Source organism: Schistocerca serialis, chromosome 3, assembly GCF_023864345.2.
Source record: "Schistocerca serialis cubense isolate TAMUIC-IGC-003099 chromosome 3, iqSchSeri2.2, whole genome shotgun sequence".
NCBI classification, from domain to species: domain Eukaryota; kingdom Metazoa; phylum Arthropoda; class Insecta; order Orthoptera; family Acrididae; genus Schistocerca; species Schistocerca serialis.
The window spans coordinates 844,777,146-844,799,922 of NC_064640.1; the positions used below are offsets into that span (position 1 = coordinate 844,777,146).

Genomic DNA, 22,777 nt, shown 5'->3' on the forward strand with positions numbered 1-22,777 from the left:
ATTTATATTGCCAGAAAACCATTTCCTTCATGAATAAAGCGCCCACTCCTAGCTACACATAGATTTTAACGTTATGTATTACATAATTTTTAAAGTGGGAGGAGACGTAGTATACTATTTATTATTGATTCATATGAATATTTTGTTAATTCAATTCATTACTTCTCACAAAACAAGTTTAATTACAGGTGCTCTTGGTGCAGTTTCTTTGTTCAGTATGTCATATATGTTCTAGCAGATTCACCATTACGTTCCTGGAGCCATTTTTAAAGATTTATTTTGTGTGTCTTGTACATTGTTTGTTCTTCATTGTTTCCTTATATGCTTCTGCATTTATAGAGAAATTATACGCTGTACTTGGATAGCTGAAATTAATTCTTTTATGTGCCACGTATAAGCAGTCAGCTTCTGCTTAAACCTTTAACACTTGTCACAACAGAAATGAACAAACTTGTTTTAATCATTTGTATAAATAAATCCTTCTGTTGTTGTAGTAGTATTCAATGTTATTATTTTAACGTTGAGTCATTAGCTACTTTGGAAGCTAAGCAAATTTAAAGTTAATGTGTAATAAGTACTCACATCTAACAGTTGCCTATTAAATAATAAGTAGACCGCTGTACATAGTTCTTACTTTTTTGTGCATAATGTCACTCATACTTAGTATTCTTTAGTCAATGTTATCAATTTAACGTTCAGTGAAAAGCGCACTTCAAACCAACTTCTGTATATATGTAAAAATCAAAATACAGAATGTACAAAGCTCTAACCGTAAGCATTTCTACAATTAGCAATCAGCTGTATATAATTCGGCTTCTATTCACTATTAGAATTAAACTCATCTGTATATAATTCAGCTTCTATTCACTATTAGAGTTAAACTACTAACGACTACATATACATAGTTCGTAGTGAATGTGTTTTAACATGACGCATGTTTTATAGTACAACGGCTTCGAGCAACTGTGTATAAACTTCACCAACGAGAAACTGCAACAGTTTTTCAACCACCACATGTTTGTGCTGGAGCAGGAAGAGTACAAGGCTGAAGGAATCAACTGGGCGTTCATTGACTTTGGCATGGACTTGCTAGCTTGCATAGAGCTTATAGAGAAGGTAGAACTAGCTGCAGATTGCTGAACTAAACTTTGCCTCAGACGAATTATGCTTAACAAGACAACTCGGCTTTTGTCTGTCCAAAAAAACAAGAAGCTTTATCTGGCTCACTCACATAACTGCAATAGTAGTCAGAATACATGGTAGTAGATCATTGACTTACATTGTTTTGTCGAATGTTATGAATTCCTACGTCGCTGAATTCGAGTGTAGGTGTTTGCAGTGCTAGGCCATCTTAGTGAAAGTACAGTTAGTGGACTGTCAAAAGCCGGGATGTTACAGCTATTTGGTCTAAGGCTTGCAATGTTAGCCGCAAGATAATCCCAGCTCTGCTCTGAAAGCAGGAAGGTACGTAGTAAACGCGTAGCAAGCGAGGCTCAAACCCACTCACACGTGTCAGTAACAAAGGACTGGCTCTAACACTGCTGTGAAGCATGCAGCTCTAACATTTCTGCTTATTGCACCTGCTGTAATGCGCCTTTGTATGAAACACAGTTTAACGGCTTCGAGCAACTCTGCATCAACTTTACCAACGAGAAGCTGCAGCAGTTCTTCAACCACCACATGTTTGTACTGGAGCAGGAAGAGTACAAGACTGAGGGAATCGTCTGGACTTTCATTGACTTTGGCATGGACCTGCAAGCTTGCATTGAACTTATTGAGAAGGTAACCTCCTGCCTGTAGGTGAACGGCTCGCAGGCACATCAGCCGTCTCCGTGTCCTCTGTGTTGTTCTTTTGCAGAACCCCTCTCTGAGACCGAGCGGGACCACATTGTATTTCCGGGAACCGTTGAAGAGCAGCTCGATGGTTTCCTTGTTCTTTTGTGTGTCTTGCAGTCTCCACACACACGTAATCGGCCTCGGCAGTCAGCAAACCAGACAGTTGAAACAGCACGAGACCTGTAACAAAATTGCCGACGGCCGTTTTACCCGTAGTCAGTGGAGACTGAAAGATATTTATGTACCCATGTGTTGCACGTTCCGTTTAAAACCTGTGCCATCGGAACTGGACACAGTGTTTCTAACTGTGTGTACCCCGGCCCTTAGTTCAATAGCTTCGAGCAGCTGTGCATCAACTTCACCAACGAGAAGCTGCAACAGTTCTTCAACCACCATATGTTCGTGCTCGAGCAAGAAGAGTACAAAACCGAAGGCATCGAGTGGGCATTCATTGACTTTGGCATGGATCTGCAAGCTTGCATTGAACTCATTGAGAAGGTAACCTGATTGCACAAAATGTGTGACGTATACCTGCGTAAAGCCGCCACAAGACGCAGCAGGGTGCACAGGAAGGTTAGCTTCGGATGTGTTCCAACCATGACTCCATGTCGATTGATGTTTGTTTTCGTTTGTTTTTCAGTGTTATCCCAAGAACCCAAACAACCGGAATTTTTCGCACGCATTGGTCGATCTATTGCCTCCACACAGCTCTTCTCTGAAATGTAATTCTCTTTTTTTTTATCGTAGCACTAAAAACGTTCGCCAAAAGGAGATATTTCACTAAGGCGACTGGTTGTTACTATCGAAATACTATCTCTGTCCAAACAAAAGGACACGCGAGATTTGAAGAGAGAAGGAGGTGATGGAGAGTTCCATATTGTGTGTCAGTGTTGTGTGCATCGCATGTCCTCTTAATTGTCTTTTCCCTTGGAACTTGTGTTTCTAACCTTGTACCCCCCATAGTTCAATAGCTTCGAGCAGCTGTGCATCAACTTCACCAACGAGAAATTGCAGCAGTTCTTCAATCATCACATGTTCGTGCTCGAGCAAGAAGAGTACCAGCGAGAGGGCATCGAGTGGACCTTTATTGATTTTGGCATGGACCTTCAAGCTTGCATAGATCTCATTGAGAAGGTAGAACCAGGGGGCATTTAAGGACACATCCCCCTAACAGTTGGCACATAGAGCGTTTCGTTCAACTTGTTTCGGTGCTCGAAAACGTTTACGAGTCGCCAGTGATTACTGCCTCGGTGTAAGTCGCAAAACCGTGCCAAGTTGTACGAAGCGCCCTGCCATTGTCGTGTTACTAACGCTGTTTGTTTATGTATTGATGTGATAGAACTGTTCTGTGAGACTCTCTTTCAGCTCTGTCTGTGGCGTCATGCTTCAGTGTGCTCTCGACGTTAATCACTAATCTTGCTAGGAGTGCTGTACCGGCAAGTACAGATTGTCCCAGAATTCTCAAACATCTCTGTGTTCAGCACTGGGACGATCAGAAGGACGGCCGATTCAGCACCCTTCCTGAACTATTGTGAATGTCAGTGTCACAGTTATTGTGTATCTTCCACTGTTTGTCTCACTGTTACCTGCACCTTCTCCTCTGTGACCGAATGCAGCAGAACGGATTTAATCAACTTTGCGTGAATTTCACGAACGAGAAACTGCAGCAGTATTTCAATCACCACATGTTCATTCTCGAGCAAGAAGAGTACGAGAGAGAAGGAATTCCCTGGGTCTTCATTGATTTCGGGCTGGACCTCCAGGAGACCATTGACCTTATAGAAAAGGTAGTCCTATCATTTATGAGCTTCAAACGTCAGAGTAGGACTTACTGACAGGCTCTTATATGGAATATATATCGTACTCCTTCGGGTTTCAATTCATTTAATATTGTATCCTTCTTTACATCAAAAGCTTCGGAATAAAGAAAAATTGAAACGCGTGGATGATATTTTTTATAGAGGCAGGTGATTAAAAAAAATAAATATTTCGATTAAACAAAGAAATAGTTGACACAGGTTAACAGAAATATTTTATTATCATTGTTGTGAGACATATCAAAACAGGTTGTAACTATATTATCTATTGCTACGTAGAAGAAAGATGTTAATTTACGAACCGCTAATGTCGTTATATATTCCATAAATTTTGCAGTTAAAATTTTGCTTACCGAAGTAGATTTGAATGCACTGCATCTCTCACATGCATACGCTACACTTTGACGGAATCGTAATAACGTCGAAACGCAGGTTCCTCAATGCCGCACCTCGGAGTAGTGCTAACAAACTGCATTTCGATGAAAGGGAACCAGATGGGAATCGTAGTGTTTCTTCACTAACTACACTACTCACATGCCAAAAGTAGACTGCAGTGTCTAAACGTTCAACGTTAAACGAACTGCATTAGAATAGAAAATCTTCGAACCGGTTTCCACACTTTTTATGATTTGACTGCAATGAAAACAATATTTTATATACTTCTCATGATCATGTCATCTAAAGTTTCAGGTGCAAACGACCGTGACGAAAGTAACAAGTCACCAACCAAAGAGCTGGTTATCGCATTTAACACAAAATGAATCGCTGGCGGACATCGAATGCTCTATCCTGTCCTTGTGTAGACCTTCTGTGTGTATTTGCATCTTTGTATGCGTAGTGTAGGCTACTAATGTAACATGCTGAGTATCATGGCAAATAAACAAAATGTGACTTTTTCTGGGCCCGCAACTCATGCAAGAGCTGCTCCCAGTTTGCATGTCCAATATTGCTGAAGCACTAAGTAAAGACACAAATGAAAGATAATGAGAAAAGTAAATGAAACTTCTGGACTGTTTGTTTATCTTTTCCTGTTTTTATTTTGGAATCTGTTCACAGAATTTTCAGTACATAGCAATTAATTGATTGCTCTTCCCTTTCACTCAGTTCTGACCCTGAATCTCAAAAATGAATCTTTAAACTTATTTTTTTATTTGTGAAAGTGTTTCAATAAAGTTCAGCACTCCCTGTTACCTTCGGAAAGTCACCTGCCATCGTCCAGAGGTAAGCTTCAGTTGGTAGTAAGCTAACGCTGCGCTGTGTGCCGTTGTATGGATATCTCAAAAGTTCTATTTCTAAGGGAACATTTAAGAACGCTATTGCTATCATTCACGATGCTAGTATTTGTATCGCATTTTATTTAGTGCAAGTAACTAATCTTTAAGTATGACAGGCAGCCTGCTTGAGTGCATGATAAAGCGCCTCAAGTAGTTCTTCGGCTAATAGAATTTGCAGTATTACTGAATATTTTTCTTGAGATATAACCATCGCAAATGTTCATTTCTTCACGTGTAATTAAGATCATTATTGTCGAAATAAAAAGTTAATACTTTATATGCTTAAGAAATGTTCCCTATTTGAAGTAAATGAAGTGATCAGTTAAGTAAAACATTAAAAATTCTTCTGCGGTTGTAGTTCTGCAAAGTGAATGTATTCATCAGCGAAAGAAAATTGCTTGTAAGGTCGTAATGTTTTCTTACTTTGCACATGCAAATTTTCGACTAAGGAACAGAGATTACTGCGCACTCTTTTGTGCCGATTCATTCGAGCAGCTTTCTTTCGCTGATTCGTGAGGAGAAGGGCAATGCCAAAGCAAGTCTCTCTGTGTGCACAGCCTATGGGTATCCTGTCAATCCTGGAGGAAGAGTCTATGTTCCCCAAGGCGACAGACAAGACCTTTGAGGAGAAGCTGATGAACAACCACTTGGGCAAGTCTCCCAACTTCATGAAGCCGAAGCCGCCAAAGCCCGGTCAGCCCGCTGCCCACTTTGCCATTGCTCACTACGCCGGAACGGTAAGTCACGCAGTCAGCGGACTTGAGCACTCGAATCTGTGCGCGGCCAAACACTTACTGACGGTCCTCTGCTTCGCCAGGTGTCCTACAACATCACAGGGTGGCTTGAGAAGAACAAGGACCCCCTGAACGACACCGTCGTCGACCAGTTCAAGAAATCCGCCAACAAGCTGCTGGTAGAGATTTTCGCCGACCATCCTGGACAGTCTGGCGGTGCTGAAGCCGCTGGTGGTGGCAAGGGTAAGAGAACATGTATTTCCTACAACTACTTATGGAATATAATCTCAAGTATTTTCTTGCGCAAAGCGAGGAAATTCATTCCTCTCATATTCTTAAGTGTGTGTGGCTGTCGGAGTGAAGAAATTTTCATTAGATACCACCCCAGGAAGGCGGCTGCCATCATCGGAGCGAAGTGCTTGTGTAATCGTTTACTGTATTCGGCCTGAGTTGAATTGGATTTCATCGAATGCATCTAGAGTCGATCAACTACACATTTATCAAAGTCTACTGGCGCACTAAATGGAAAATTTCTGAGATGTCACGAGATTAAAAAAAAAAATAAAACCAAACCGCTACGTGGGTTTCCCTTGGGGCTATGGGACTATAACTTTCCGAACTATCAATCGTAATCGACATTTTCTATTGCGCTAGATGCCTCTACTTGCTTTTCTGAGTCCGCAGCTCGTGGGGTCGTGCGGTAGCGTTCTCGCTTCCCACGCCTGGATTCTCATGTTCGATTCCCGGTGGGGTCAGGGATTTTCTCTGCCTCGTGATGACTGGGTGTTGTTTGATGTCCTTAGGTTAGTTAGGTTTACGTAGTTGTAAGTTCTAGGGGACTGATGACCATAGATGTTAAGTCCCATAGTGCTCAGAGCCATTTTTTTTTTTTTTTTTTTTTTTTTTTTTTTTTTTTTTTTTTTTTTTTGCTTTTCTGACTGTAGTGACACAAATTCTCAGTCTGTGGCGAAATCAGCCGTCCCTGAAGAATAGTGAAATCAACCAAACCTAGCATCTCATGTGAGCGATAAACGGGTCACGATCTCTCGGACACTGATATGGAAAGGCCATCCGTTAGTTCTTTCTTATCCTCAGTACCTTACATGTCTGGTCTTTATTTTTTGTTTGTTTTTTAGTTTCAGCTATGACAATAGCTTTTGAAAGTCACAAGAGCACAGGATTTCTCGTCTTCCATTTCACTATTTCGCGTTAAAAATAAAACTCAGATGGCAAATGGCAAGTAATTTTGGCTCTGAAGATATTCGTTCATACATGTATTTTGCTTTGGAGCTCAAAGACGAAACACATTCTAAAACTGAAACTGAAAATTTCCTGTAGACAGCATACTATTTCTTTCAGCTATAAATGGATGACGCAAAACACACACACACTCACACACCTAACACGAATCAGAATTTCTATGTACATATGATCTCCTTTTCGATTTTAAATGCGTCACACATTAAGGAGCTATAGCTCTAGAACTACAAACTACATTTTACTACACAAAATATTTATGAACAAGCAATTTCATTGACAAATTGTGAGCTCTAAATTCTCATTTAATTGCTCTATGTTTAGGAGAATTCTCTCTAAGAATATTTGCAGAGAATGATCTACAAAGGTACACGTTCTCTTTATTTTTCTCAAGACAAAAAGTAAGTTGTCAAATCCTGCAGTGTTACATATGTTTGCAGCTGCTGGCACGAAGCGGCACCTGGGTTCTTCATTCCAGTCCGTCTCCATGAAACACAGGGTAAAACCAAGACGTGACCGTCACACAACTTACACCTCTTGTAGACTGTACTTCCACAGCCTCATCTCGCATCTCTTACAGCGCGGCTACTTGCCTGCCGCCTAACACACTCTTGTCGTTATTTTATTTTTGCAGATCGTAAGCTACAGCATTTATTTGTTCTGTCTCTCTTAAGGGCCACTTGCTCTAATGCTGCTCTCGATAGACTTCCTTTTCCTTGTAACAATTTTGCGTTGTGTCTTACAGGTCGGTTATATGTATATACATACTCACAGCTTTTTACATCATTGTTTAAGTGCATTTCTATGTATAATGTATGCAAATTGTTCTGTTTATTTTCTCGCGCCTGTACTAAAACTCCCAACTATCGCTTTATTGTTCAATAGGTGGACGTGGAAAGAAGGGTGGTGGTTTCGCCACCGTGTCTTCGTCCTACAAGGTGCGTCAATTCCCCACTCTCCAGCTCCTGTAAGCTGTCGCCCAACAGGCGACGCTTATGGGAGTTGTCTGGATATTGTGATTTCACCCACAGCCCTTTTTAAGACAATGAAGTGTTCAGTAACGATTTTTACTCTACGTGTGGCCGTAGCTTGGGAAGTTGCCATTAAGATACGGCGTTAGCCCGAGACGTTGCGAACGGGCAGCGCCGGATCATCGGCAGAGTCCCACCCTGACGGCCGTGTGTTGTGTTACGTAGTTTGTAGCGCGCCGTCTTCCAGGACAAGGACTGGCGACAGCATGAAACCACCACCGGCCAGCACCAAACACGGTGACCTCTAACTGCTTCTCTGCCTCGCTCCTCCACTAACGCTAATCTCTCAACAGTCTCGCTAACTCTTAAGTTCTAAGGATCTGTGCATTTTTTATTTCACTCATTAATTACCGATATTGATAATTTTTGTGCATATGGGGTGTTTACGAACTTAAGACCATCTATTACCAGAAGGGACGGGTAACAACTGTAGAAAGAATACCTTAGTCTTTACGTAAAAGTTCCTTGCCAGAACTGGATTTTATTGTTGCCACCAACACTAGTGGCTATTGTAGTGTCTAATAAGAAATTTACTAACTGATCTAATTATTTGATAACTGGGTGTCTGAAAATACTAACAGAATATGAACCTATTACACTTTCTTTGGGTGACAGTGGTATAGAAACGTTTCCCACAGTTGTAACATACTAGCTATCTCGGAATGGAAGAAACTTTTTTCTGTAACCTCTCCTAAATTACTGAATAAGAAGGATTTGGCAGTTATTTTCCACTGTAGCATAACCAAACATTAAAAGTACGAAATATTTTCTACAGCTCTGAAAAATTTCCTTTTTATACCACTCTTCTGTGGAGTTAAAATCTTGTTGAGGGGTGTAGGAGAGTTTGTAAAGGTGACATGTTCAGAAAGAGTGTGAAACGTAGAATGGCATTTTAAAAGATTGCTATGGTTCCACAGGAGCAACTGAACAACTTGATGACCACCCTGAGGAGCACGCAGCCTCACTTCGTGCGTTGTATCATCCCCAACGAGTTGAAGCAGCCAGGTCAGTACACGGAGCTTCGAAGCAGTATCTCTACACAAACGAAAACATGTACCATTCACGAATTGATACAATGAAAAATACAACTGATCCAGTTAATAGCAAAGCAATTTTGTAAAAGGATATTTCCTGGCTACAAACGAGACACTAAGTTGTGAACGCTTGACTGTTACGCACGGACCACTGTTCTCTTTGTGTTCGCAGGTCTGATTGACTCTCACCTGGTAATGCACCAGCTCACCTGTAACGGTGTACTTGAGGGTATCCGTATTTGCCGAAAGGGATTCCCCAACAGGATGGTCTATCCTGACTTCAAGCTCCGGTAAGTTCTTAGAAGGAGAACCTAGTATAAACACATAAAAAACATTCACAGTCAAGTTCAAAAGCATTCAACTTTTTTAATCTGATAAACTCTTAAACCAAATCATTGAAAATTTTCATCATGTTCCTGTCTCAGTCTTAGTATTTTTGAATGGAACTTTCATATTCTACATATTTACAGTGATTTTACGAACTATATTAATTATTCATGACGAACTATATTCATTACTACAGCAGAACTCCATTAAACGATGTCTACGGAAAATTAGCAATGATAATTTAAAAATCTAGCAACCTTTGTAATATACTAGCTGCTTTAGCACATGCATTATGCTTATTTAAGGTGTCTTTTCTTACAAGTATGATTCTACAGCTTCGTGTAAAAGAAGATAATGTACGTGGATTTTTCAATAACAGATTTTTTTTAAAAACTTTCATTTGTATTTATAACAAGAATAATGAACTGAAGTACATGAAGTTTAATAAATTGACGTTAGAGTGTAAGTTATGTAAGTTGTTAGAATGAAACGGTACCCGGGTTGTCTGTGATAATGTGTATATTTTTTCCCCAAGCTATATGATTCTTGCCCCTGCCATCATGCAGGCTGAGAAGGAACCCAAGAACGCTGCTGCTAAGTGTTTGGAATCTGTCGGTCTTGACCCCGACAGTTACCGTATTGGACACACCAAGGCAAGGATTATTTTAAAACATCACGGAACCACCCAAGAGACAAAACCAGGTGGTCCCGGTGCATTTACTTTCAATTTTTTTTAACATCACCGATGAAAGGAATTTTGATTTTTTCCTGGTGACGTCAAAAGCTCCCTACTTTGAAACACAAAAACCGATTGGACCATGGATTTTCTTTTTTCCCTGCCTTGCCTCTAGTACCCGAACTATTTCTATAATATAGAAAAACAGTTTTCTGTTTGAAATGATAACCTGACTGAAACTCAGGAATCATTTTTAACTCCTCTTAAGCGTAACATCGAAAACCGCCAACTACGGCTTCGATGTTATTGGTAACAACATAGCTTGTTTCTTCCCTTTTTGCTGTTTCCCCAGAGCCCGCATATGACCTGCAGCAAACGAGACACTGGAGACGTAATTTATTACATAATCCCCAAATTTTACACAGTTCTGGGACAAAATGTAACTTTTGTGTATTTTTTTACTCTGGAACACGCTAGATACAAGATTCTAGCTCCCCAAGCCGTGGATGCTCTTAAAGGAGACGACCCAAAGAAGATGGCCCAGACAATTCTGGATGCTGTGAACCTTGACACCGAGTCTTACCGTTTGGGTCACACCAAGGCATGTAACCTTAAAAATCGGGGAAGATATGAGCTTGCTAACATATTACTTTCACGAGGACATCAAACTAAGTACTTGTAGCAAATTCTGAAGCAAATATCTTCTCCGATTCTCTGTGATGTGTGATCTGTGTGCCGAATCACTGAAGCCTATGAAGACATTGGGCCACCAGTGAAAACATAAAACCCTATTTTATGTGTTACTTTTTATCTAGTTGCAATTGTATAAATGTTCTAATATCTGGACTGCATCCCTTCGTTCCTAAAACAAACCCACCAGTGACAGTGGGTCAATTTATGTGTGTGTGTTTTGTTACTGAAAGAAAAAACTTGCAGTTTTTTAGATGTGTAAATAAAGTAGATGTTGCCTTATCCTTACCCTAAAGAGGCTGGTTCCCAGTTTTTGTCACGGGACTCAGTGCTGGAAAGCAAACTGGATCACATTTATTTACCAGACATTAGATACTAAAGAGGAAAATTGCCTCTGTTGTGATAAATTATGCTCTTCGGCAAATTTGTTGGTCTTAGTCCCTGACAAGCTGAGGAACCTGCTTATCCTATACACACGGTGAAACCCAACCACGACTTGGGCCCATGCTATATCCACCGTGTTGCATCTCCAGATACAAAATCCTCTGCGCACATCTTGTCAAAGAGCCAATGGCAGCCGAGAAGGCGACGCAAGTCATCCTGGACCACGTGAATATGGACGCTGAGCAGTATCGAATGGGTAAAACAAAGGTATGGATGGCAGACATCAGCCTCTCACAGATCTGTCCAACGAAATACAGCTTAACTGAAATGAGCAAACTTTGCTCGTAATAGTACACTGTGAAGTAAATGGCTGAATGCCTTCTATATCTTGTAACCGGCCTAAGTTAAACAATATTAAAAGCTTTCAAGTCGTTGTCGTATAACAGGAACTGCATTTGCTTTTATCTGTATGTCTGTTCTGTTACCTAATAAGTGCCTGTTAACTTACATTAAATTTCATGATTTGAGGTAATAAGTATCTTCCTCTCAACTAATTGACGGCTGGTTACAACTGTTGAATTATATCTATGAAGTAAGACGATTTGCTAACGAAGCTTCTCTTAACAAAATATTTCGGTAGTGCGGGTACAGCAGTTCCACTTTGCTATGCAGATGATATTCATATCGTATTTGCAATGAAACCCATTCACCATTTTCTATTCAATCAATTGAGGTATTGGCTTCATAATTTTCATTAACGCGCTTTCCAGAGTATATTTTAACAGCTTATTATTATTCCCCAGAATCTGTTTTAGGCACATAGTTTTCGTTTGTGCATGGTGCTTCTGCATGATAATTAATGCAGTTTTTCAGTACATAGGTGCTGCTAATTTCTTCGTTATAGCTTTTGGAGGCGTAGTAATACCACTTCAGGTATCAAATACATCAAATGAGCTTTAAGTAAAGACATATGATTTGAAGTGTATCAACCTTATTACAAGTAGCAGAGACTAATTCTACGGTACACTTACCTGAACAGATCTAAAGACGAACAGATTACTGAAAATAGTCTAATACTCTTCATATCTGACAGGCTATTCCAAATTTCTGGTCTTTTATCTACGGATCAGCTGTGAGTTTAGAGACCCCGGTTCGTATCACGTTGCTCCATTTTAGTGACTTCGCCAACGTACAAAATTATTTTTCTGGTAGCATTTAACAAAGAGTTCATGAAACAAATAAACGAGAAAACGCATATTTCAGCTGTGACCGTGTACACGGAAAGGAGTTTCAGGGCGCAATTTCACTGCGTATCCTCACCTCAGAAGCAGTGGTCGAATAGAGAGGGAAGAAGGGCTTTCTAACACGACTTATATTACAGTCATGGAGAACAGGGCAAAATTTTCACTATTTTTTTGGTCAGAGAACAAAACGCGTTTCATGTTTTGATAACAATTGTTGGATCACTGTTTCACCGTACTATGAAATAAAAACGAACATGATCATGAAACAGGGCTATGGCAGCAAAATAAAGCACAAATTTGCGCCACAAGGGGTATTAGGAGACAATTCCTTCCGCCGACAGTTCGTGGTTAGAACGAACCACTGTTTATAGGTGTTCTTCAGAGCTGGAATCCTGGGTCAGATGGAAGAGTTGCGAGATGAGCGTCTTGGCAAGATCATCAGTTGGATGCAGGCCTGGATCAGAGGTTACCTGGCAAGGAAGGAGTACAAGAAGCTCCAGGAACAGAGGTGAGCCAACACTACCTACTTGAGTGCTCCTAATAGTTTAGTTTTCCGCAAGTTACTATTAGTGTCCCAGTTATACCTCAGAGTTAAATTATTATTTTCAGTACAGCTTGGAATGTGCTTTTTACCAAATTATTTGTGGGGAAAAACTAGTTAAATACTTGTCAGTTAGGAAAGACTGGGTTGTGATGTGAGATGTTTCAATTACTTCACATTCTCTGAAAATTCTGCAAAACTTAAAATAAATATATTTTACATTTTAAAGTCAGATGATGTCACACTAGTAAATACTCCCAGAATCACCTAGTAGCCAGTAACAAGTGTGTATTTAATTGGCCGCAAACTGAATTAAATAGCATTCAGAACACTTCACACATAAATTAGTCATGCGCTTTATTCCAGTGCATTTTTATTTTAATGTTACATACTCGCTTTTCTGTTCGATTAGAAACTTCTGCCATTAACAGTTTTGGTTTTCGCTACAGAATCGATGTTTTATTCCCTAGTAAGAGGTTTCTATACGTGCGGTCACTCGAAGCATAGCCAACCGTGAAATATCTTTGAAGCAATTGATTATAGTCCGTTCCACCACCGAGAAGTAGTAACTTGGCTTGAGATATTGAGTAATAAACATTACTCTGTATTTCAACTATTAAATGGTACGACGTTGGCTAGGCTCTAACACGGTTAATTTGTGTGAAGAGTTGTTGCGTTTTGTGATTTTCTACTATACAATTGCGGTTTGTGTGTGTGTGTTGGCAGAGTGGCCCTCCAAGTGGTACAGCGCAACCTGCGCAAGTACCTGCAGCTCCGCACCTGGCCATGGTGGAAGTTGTGGCAGAAGGTCAAGCCTCTGCTCAACGTCACGCGCATAGAGGATGAGATTAAGGTACGTCCTCCATCTCCCTGTTTCATGTATCACTTAGTCGCTCTACTTATTTTAACTTCAAATCTGTCTTCTTCCAATTATGATTCGAGCAACGTCTCTGAACGTGATGCTGACGTTGCTTTCCACTCTGTCCTTTCATTATAAGCCATTACCCATTGGAATGCACAAGCCTAAAAGAGAATCAAAGTTCAGTTCTGTCCTATTGCTTTCTCTCGATCTCATAACCAGTAAATGCACTTTCCATCTTTTCTTGTAATTCTTCACATGCTATTTCTGGAAGCACGACAGCTGTGGCATACTCACGGGGAGAAATTTTCTCGTCGCAAAGAAACTGTGCAAACCGGTGATGTAGAAACTGACGACAATGGACGACGTGGGCCCCAAAAAATATAATTTAAGTATCATTGCAAGTTATTCCTACTTCCAATTCCGCCCGATGACTAAAACTCTGCCATTACGGTTCCATTAGGGTCTCGAACTGTTATAAGACTGTGAGATTCACCTCGCTCTCACTGGTCCACGCATCGTATTCTGCTTTTGCCACAAAATGCCTACTGCTACCTCCGAAATGTAACGTCTGAAAAAAAGACCGTCCGATTTTCAGCATGTCCTCCACTTTTGATATAGTCTAAGAGAGGGTGATTAAAACATTTTGTATTTCACGTCGGAAAGAAACTGTACAAACCGGTGATGTAGAAACTGATGAAAATGGACGATGGAGGCCCCAAAAAACATAATTTAAGTATCATTGCAAGTTATTGCTACTTCCAATTCCGACCGATGATTAAAACTCTGCCATTACGGTTCCATTAGGGTCTCGAACTGTTATAAGACTGTGAGATTCACCTCGCTCTCACTGGTCCATGCATCGTATTCTGCTTTTGCCACAAAATGCCTACTGCTACCTCCGAAATGTAACGTCTGAAAAAAAGACCGTCCAATTTTCAACATGTCCTCCACTTTTGATATGGTCTAAGAGAGGGTGATTAAAACATTTTGTATTTCACGTCGGAAAGAAACTGTACAAACCGGTGATGTAGAAACTGATGAAAATGGACGATGGGGGCCCCAAAAAACATAATTTAAGTATCATTGCAAGTTATTCGTACTTCCCATTCCGACCGATGACTAAAACTCTGCCATTGCGGTTCCATTAGGGTCTCGAACTGTTGTAAGACTGTGAGATTCACCTCTCTCTCACTGGTCCATGCATCGTATCCTGCTTTTGCCACAAAATGTCTACTGTTACCTCCGAAATGTAGCGTCTGAAAAAAAGACCGTCCGATTTTCAACATATCCTCCACTTTTGATATGGTCTAAGAGAGGGTGATTTAAAAAAATTTAGTATTTCTCGAAGTCATATGTTTCACTACCACTATTACGCATTCTATCGTTTAGGTGAATATGCTGCCCAGACGCATGGGCGTAAGTGACGTTTTTGGAGAGGGCAGAAGTTCGTGCAGCACTAGGACTCGACTAGGAATGTCTATCAGCCTGTAAGTCGTCTAAACTCACGGACAGATCAAAAGTATCTGTCTACCACAACAGGCTCCAAGTTCTAACCCCTGACCGGCCCACATTTCAATCTTTCGGAAAGGTTCACTCCGAACACTCCGCCGAGAATTAAATGTTTTATCAGGAAGCAGATGTTATAATTGAGAAATCAGTGTCTCAGATCGCCATCTCCCATTCCAGCGGGCAAGTGAAATTGCTTTCTGCAGAGAGGCCCATTTTCAGTGGAGCTCTCGGTTCCTGCCGAGTTATTCGCAGGTGAGGTTCTAGTCACTCGCTAATCCGTTAAACACGACGGAATGTTCCCGTGTTTGCGAAGGATAACGAAAAGGTAACGTGGCATCCTATTTCTGGATATCACCGCACATATCTCGTGGGCCACTTGGACCATCCCGCAACCCACACACGAGCCACATTTTTAGGTGTTGCCAGCTAAATATGAACCTCCCCTCCAGCCTGATTCCTCGTTGCTCCCCACACGGCCCACGGCTTCCAGGAATATGTATTTTTATTTGAGCGCGTGCCAGCGCGGCGCCCACGCAGGCCTGCCCCCCGGCGACCAGCGAGCGGCGCGCTCCAGCGGGCCTCAGTCCTCGCTAGCCACCCGAACCGAACACTGCCCCAGCCGACGCTCCCAGACATGGACCCCCTTGACACTCCTGACTGTGGTTTGCAGAAACTCGAGGAGAAAGCACAGAAGGCACAGGAGGCCTTCGAGCGGGAAGAGAAGGCGCGCAAGGAAGTTGAGGCCCTCAACTCCAAGCTGCTGGAGGAGAAGACGGCGCTACTCGCCCAGCTGGAAGGAGAGAAGGGCTCTCTGGGTGAGATCCAGGAGCGCGCCAACAAGCTGCAGGCCCAGAAGGCGGACCTCGAGTCTCAGCTCAGGGTGAGTACTTCGCTTTTCTTGTAGGCACAGGGACCCACTGAACACAGGGCGACTACACTTGCACTGGTGAAAGAGTTATATTCCAGAACAGGCCTTCGGAACAAATATCTGTTTTTTTTTCTCTGAATCTTCACTCTGGATACACAACATCAGGCCGTTTGCCATGGCATTCGCAAGACAGCAGTTATTGAACAGCAACGAATGTCACTGTTCCTTTGCGATCTTCTTCAGATTCACACACACTAGTCGAAATTAGTAGCGGGTAGGACTGACATTGTGCAGAAACCAATAAAGCTCAACTCAATTTTTAAGAATAGTGGAAATGAAGGAGTGCGATACTTTCTTCACTCCGAAGGAAATACGCGCATTTAGTCACTTATTTACTGTAAGAAAGCATTTTTCGAGAATTTTTATGAAACTGAAAGGTCACTTGATTCCAGAAATCTTCTGGTGTTTCACATACACATCATACAACTCATTAGATTTTTCTTAAAACACTAGAGGAGAAACCGAGTCTTCTTCAGATTCACACACACTAGTCTAAATTAGTAGCGGGTAGGACTGACATTGTGGAGAAACGACTAAAACTCAACTCAATTTTTAAGAATAGTGGAAATGAAGGAGTGCGATACTTTCTTCACTCCGAAGGGAATACGCGCATTTAGTTACTTATTTACTGTAAGAAAGCATTTTTCGAGAATTTTTATGAAACTGACCGGTCACTTGATTCCATAAATCTTCCGGTGTTTCACATACACATCATACAACTCATTAGATTTTTCTTAAAACACTAGAGGAGAAACCGAGTCTCAGTCCTCAGAAGAGTGAGAGCAATTCGGATAATTTCAAAACAGCAACAGAACATGCACTCTAATTATTCATTCGATTAAGTGTCTAATGTGGTAGGTTCAATTAGGCAGCTGCAATGTCTCTGTTCCAACAAAAATAAAAAGCCCACTTGATTCCAGAAATCTTCTGGTGTTTCACGTACACATCATACAACTCATTAGATTTTTCTTAAAACACTAGAGGAGAAACCGAGTCTCAGTCCTCAAAAGAGTGAGAGCAATTAGGATAATTTCGAAACAGCAACAGAGTACGCAGTCTAATTATTCATTCGATTAAGTGTCTAATCTGGTAGGTTCAATTAGGCAGCTGCAATGTCTCTGTTGCAACAAAAATAAAAAGGGATTTAAGTACAGTAGGGAAGTAGGCTCTGTCGTTAACCTCTGGATACATATTATACTGGTATAAAGACAGATTCACGAATCACTTAAGTAACAGTCGAGTAAATGAAGCGTCATGTTATACGAACAGCACCAAATTCTCAATATGACACTACGAAACTCTTACTAACAACGGCGTATCAGAGCGCTTCTGTAAATGTCAATCTTAGGTGCAGAACAAGGCACCGAGAAGTCGGTTTCGAGTCGAAGCTACGAATCCCACAGTTCCAGAAAGTATTCACTTTACATTAGTTGCATTACACATGACAATTTATACCATACACTCACGATATGTTGTAATCAAACTGTACTTTAGTAACTATATTTTTTCAAAACTGCACCCGCCGTTAAAAGTACTGTAGAAATTAATTTTATATGTTATATCTCGTGAAATGACTTTCAGTTAATTGGTGAGCATAACAAGTAAAGTGGACAGCGACAGCTCTTAGCCGTAGACTTTACAACAGCTGTTAAATTAGTTGGCAGTAGGACTAGCCACTGCTTGCCAACAGGGTGGATAAGAGTGACATATAGCTAGACTTTGCCTCATTCATTGCTATTCTTCAATGGATCTGACAACGCATGCATTAGTGCAAAATGTCTGTAGCTACATAAACAGCAGTTCTATGTAATAGTATTTCAGCGAAGGTGGTCAAATCGACGACGAGACATCTTTCCAGGGACGACACAAGTCTAAGCCTCAAACTCTTTAAAGCTTCTGTTTCGACTGTAATACTGAAAAGCAGTTCTAAGCAGAACTGGTGCACTTTCTTCAGGCAAAATTTTTGGGCGTGTCCGATTTACAAAATTAGTGAGGTGCTTTCCTTTTAACCTGTTCCTAGCAGATTTATACATTCAGAAGGTAAACGAACCGTCTGACATTAGACAGTGCCAGCTCCCCCTCGTCAAACAGACCTTCAGGCAAACAGAAATACACAATCCGCGCCCAAGCGATAAGCTCCAATCCTGGCATCGTTCAACAAAGTGTCAGCCTTGTGAAAATATACAGTTTATTTTCTCCAGAACGTAAAGGCCTCTTCAGGTAAATCTACGTTAGTGCGGAAGAAATATTATTCTTTCAGGGTATGAGTCATCGGAGTTAAGAGTTTAGTATTTCCGAAGATTCGTGTCAGTAGTCCACAATATGCGCACCTTTTTTAAAAAGAGGAAATGGAGGGAAAAATTGATTTAAAAAGTCATATTGAGAGAAACTTTGTTTGGTACGTGAAACTCGATACTGGGGTAGGTAAGCTGGCCGTCAGCCATTGGCTATTTCGAGAAGCACCTGAGTCAGTCTCGGGTTACACTTGAGTAGTGCGTGGCAGCGTGGTGGAAACCGGAACCGGCCAGCCAGACGAAACGGATATAAGCACTTAGACCGTTCGCTGGCTGTGCCACTCGGAAACGGTTCCCACTATAACGTTATTTGGGAAGGTGGAACCACTATCACGAAACACGAATAAAATAATCAGCTTAAGAAAAATAATGTAACCGTACAATTCCAATCGCGTCGTCAATACTGCAAATACTATAAGATTCCGCATTCTTTATTTCTCTCCAGCCGATGCTATGATTTCTGGTCAGTAACAAATTGCTTTCTAAATATTAAACTAGTCTCGAGTGAAGTGTTTTACAGTATCTCGGTACGCCTGCATAATTCTACGTTAATTTCATTAAAAGTTTCCTTTCCTTCCTAAAACGCTCATGTATGCCACACCCTATGTACGCGTATTCCGTAAGCGAGTGTACAGGGTGTGGTTGAGGCATGTAGGATACCATTATGTCTCTTTGTCACTGCGTAGCATAAATGTGGGATGAAGTAATATGTTCGCTGACTCTTCTAGGAACATTCACTCCTAATATTTTAAGAATAAGATTTTCCGTGAAGTCAGAAGTCATAACTGTTTTTGTGTAATTGTGGAATTTGTGAAATACTAGGAAACTTTTCAGCCCGTACATTTTTCACATACATTTTTTAACAAAGGAGTAGCTTGTGTTTAAGTAGACGTTGACTGTATCAAAAGGGGCATTTTGCGCTTACACTGGTCTAGCAGGATTACACTGAGCATTGCCGGCCGGAGTGGCCGTGCGGTTCTAGGCGCTACAGTCTGGAACCGAGCGACCGCTACGGTCGCAGGTTCGAATCCCGCCTCGGGCATGGATGTTCTAGGTGACTGATGATCTCAGAAGTTAAGTCGCATAGTGCTCAGAGCCATTTGAACCATTTGAACACTGAGAATCCACCTGGTTCCTTCCGAAAATGAGCCGGGTTCAAATCTGGGCCGTTGCTAATATGGATTACATCTGTGAACTGGTATCAAAAAAGCATGAAAAATATGTGTGCGTCTATCAGAAGCGGCGAAATCGGAGACGTTGCGCTTGAAAATAGAAGAAGGGATACGGACAAATGCCGACAATAGTTTGTACAGTATCACATGTCTGATGAAGCTCCAAATATTTATGTGAAAGGAGCGGGTGCCCGAGAACAAAGTCTAGACGCTGCGGCCGCACGAGACGCTCGCGCCCTGACTCACGGCTCCAGGAGCAGAAATAGCGCACGTAAACAGCTCCGTCGTGAATCACTGCTCCATCGGAAATAGTCCAGTCCGTGCTGTAAATGCTGCACCTCCACGCCGGCTGAATTTATGTCGTTCATATATTTATTTTCTTCCAGCCTGGTATAGCTCAGGTATGCGGCTGTCTGTCGGGAGTAAATTAAAACACGATGCGGCAGTAGAATGGCACGATTGTTACAAACGTAGCAGGGAGCGTACAGGAGAGAAGGAGGTTTAGCTACGGGTAAAAAAAAAATGAAACGCGAAACGAAAGGCAGAACAACTGACTGGCTGTGAGTAGAAAGGGACATCAGACGCAATCCTTGGACCTCAACCAATGTGGTGGGGATTCTCAACAGTTGATTGTTGAGGGAGCCAGTGAGATGTGAGATAGGGAGCTACTGCGAGGCCCGTTATGAGTGACGGGAACCAGTGCGCGCTAGGAATAGCTCGGGGGCAGCCGTGTGCCAGCACAGCAGGCGCGCCTCTTCCGTCTACTGCCTCGCACGACAGGAAATATCAAATCAAAGAAAATGGGACGATATTCTCGCCGCCGCGCCTTCACCCTGTTTATAAACGTCCTCTGGAAGCGATCCACGAGCGTCATCTATGATGGAGTGTTAACGATGTGAGGGAAGGACTCGCCAGCACACGAGGCGTGCCTGGAATCGGTTCAAATATTTTTTTTAATGGCCACCTTCGCGAAATATCACCCACGCCTCTGCTGTCCTCGTCTTAAATGGATACGCACCTCTAGCACGAATTAGCACTAGTAATTAAAACAGCTGAGATGTGTACGATACTTATAAAATATTGTCCAGTTGCGGACTGCTTTGGAGGGTGGTCCGTGTAGCTCGGCCTGACTCGCTTTTCTCTGCCGTAGGACACACAAGACCGTCTCCAGCAGGAGGAAGATGCACGCAACCAGCTCTTCCAGTCCAAGAAGAAGCTCGAGCAGGAGATCTCTGGCCTCAAGAAGGATGTCGAGGACCTCGAACTCGCCGTCCAAAAGGTAATCGTCCGGTACTTGAGCTACTTTATTGCAATTTAGACGACGTTTCCATTCTGTAACAGATATCACATAACTGCTCGCTTTAGGCGCTCAAATTCAAACGACAACAAATTTTAACGCCTTCTCAATAATTCTGATCCAACTTTCCAAAAGCATTGTTAAAGCTTCAACGGTAGCTGAGTAGGACTCGAGCGAATACACTAAAAATTACGTGGACGCTTTCAGTCTGAGCAAGACAAGGCCACCAAGGACCACCAGATCCGCAACCTCAACGACGAGATCGCCCACCAGGACGAGCTGATCAACAAGCTGAACAAGGAGAAGAAGAACCAGGGTGACATCAACCAGAAGACTGCTGAGGAGTTGCAGGTAAGCGGCCACGCCTCTCCTGCCTACAGTGGTGCTTCCGAGTGCGGGTCATTGCGAGTAACCGCCTGCTTTCTGCCGTAGGCTGCTGAAGACAAGGTGAACCACTTGAACAAGGTGAAGGCCAAGCTCGAGCAGACGCTGGACGAACTGGAGGACTCTCTGGAGCGTGAGAAGAAACTTCGGTGAGTTGCAAAGCGATCAGCAGCTCTCCAAGTACTCGATGTTGCTACCATGCAACGATTAGTCTGCATGCCAAAAATTATGCCGTTGCTCCGAGTATTCCAAATTAATCAAAAAACTAGCATTCCAGAAATGGTAGTAATGTGAATTCGTAGCAGTTTTTCGTGTTACATTTCTGTAAGGAAACGCAAATTAAACCTAAATCCGTCACTTCAGTACTAAACCTGAATCTGAGATCAAAACTCAGTCGTGCAGGCTACAGCGCCCTGAGGAGATTTTTTTTAACCTATACCACTACGTGTTCTTCATGCTAAGACTCTGCTCTATTTGCCTCTGTGTGGGCAACTTTGAGAACTTCAGCACTAGCCCTTGTCTACAGTGTAGCTGAATACTGTTCACCAGCCTGGAGGAGAAGTGCACACGTATCTAAAGTGGATGTCCAGCTGAGGGAGACAATGCGAATAATCTCGGGAACACTCAGGGCCACCCCCTGTGCATGGCTTCCTGTACTAGCGAACATAGAGCCTCCAGAAATCAGACGATCACAGCTAGCCCTAAAAACCTACAGGAAAATTATAGACAACCCGGACCTCCCTATCCACCAAGATCTGAAACCGACAAACAGGCTTAAATCCAGATCACCCTTTTGGAAAATCGGTGAAGAACTACAAGCCTTTGAGCCGAGAACGGCCTGGAACGAAGTATGGTCGGCAAGTGAATTTAAGAACAAAAATTTAGTACACGATCCGAACAAGAAGATTGATGGCTCCATCCTACCAAGAAGAGTGTGGACAGCTCTAAACCGGGTCAGAACGAGTGTTGGGAGATGTAAACACCTGATGAACAAGTGGGGCCTGGCAGACAGCGCTGTATGTGAGTGCGGTGAAATACAGACAATGGACCATCTACTCGTGTGCAAAGTGTATGGCTATGGTGGTGAACTCATGGACATACATAGACTCAGTGACTCAGCCATAGAGTGGCTCAAACACATATCTAATATAGTGTAGAATTATATTGTTTTCTTTTTTAGTATATAGTGATAAGAATATTGTAAATTATGCCTCTGTGATGCCGAACGAGTAAATAAAAACTACGTGTTCACAGTGGCGACGTTGAGAAGGCCAAGCGAAAGGTTGAGGGTGACCTCAAGCTGACCCAGGAAGCCGTGGCCGACCTCGAGCGTAACAAGAAGGAACTCGAGCAGACCATCCAGCGCAAGGACAAGGAGATCTCGTCGTTGGCTGCTAAGCTCGAAGATGAACAGTCTCTCGTGTCCAAACTGCAGAAACAGATCAAGGAACTGCAGGTACAGCTTCGCGAATGCGACCACAATTCC

At 42.1% G+C, this 22,777-nt stretch overlaps 1 protein-coding gene across 24 annotated transcripts in view; it reads left to right on the forward strand.

Annotated features, from left to right (window-relative positions):
* Positions 1-22,777, forward strand: part of LOC126470931 (myosin heavy chain, muscle) — a 48,148-nt gene that overhangs the window by 11,091 nt on the left and 14,280 nt on the right. For 8 of the 24 annotated variants that reach the window (XM_050098965.1, XM_050098974.1, XM_050098967.1 and 5 more), the window contains exons 13-26: positions 946-1,116; positions 5,485-5,664; positions 5,745-5,904; positions 7,804-7,856; positions 8,867-8,954; positions 9,156-9,273; positions 10,464-10,587; positions 12,676-12,812; positions 13,572-13,698; positions 15,887-16,096; positions 20,761-20,889; positions 21,115-21,258; positions 21,340-21,440; positions 22,546-22,747. In XM_050098965.1, the coding sequence (XP_049954922.1) occupies positions 946-1,116; positions 5,485-5,664; positions 5,745-5,904; positions 7,804-7,856; positions 8,867-8,954; positions 9,156-9,273; positions 10,464-10,587; positions 12,676-12,812; positions 13,572-13,698; positions 15,887-16,096; positions 20,761-20,889; positions 21,115-21,258; positions 21,340-21,440; positions 22,546-22,747 (1,944 nt within the window). Of the gene's footprint in view, positions 1-945; positions 1,117-1,611; positions 1,783-2,799; positions 2,971-5,484; positions 5,665-5,744; positions 5,905-7,803; positions 7,857-8,866; positions 8,955-9,155; positions 9,274-9,845; positions 9,964-10,463; positions 10,588-11,209; positions 11,328-12,675; positions 12,813-13,571; positions 13,699-15,886; positions 16,097-20,760; positions 20,890-21,114; positions 21,259-21,339; positions 21,441-22,545; positions 22,748-22,777 lie in introns of all 24 variants that reach the window. The other 16 variants (XM_050098982.1, XM_050098980.1, XM_050098977.1 and 13 more) reach the window with 5 other exon arrangements.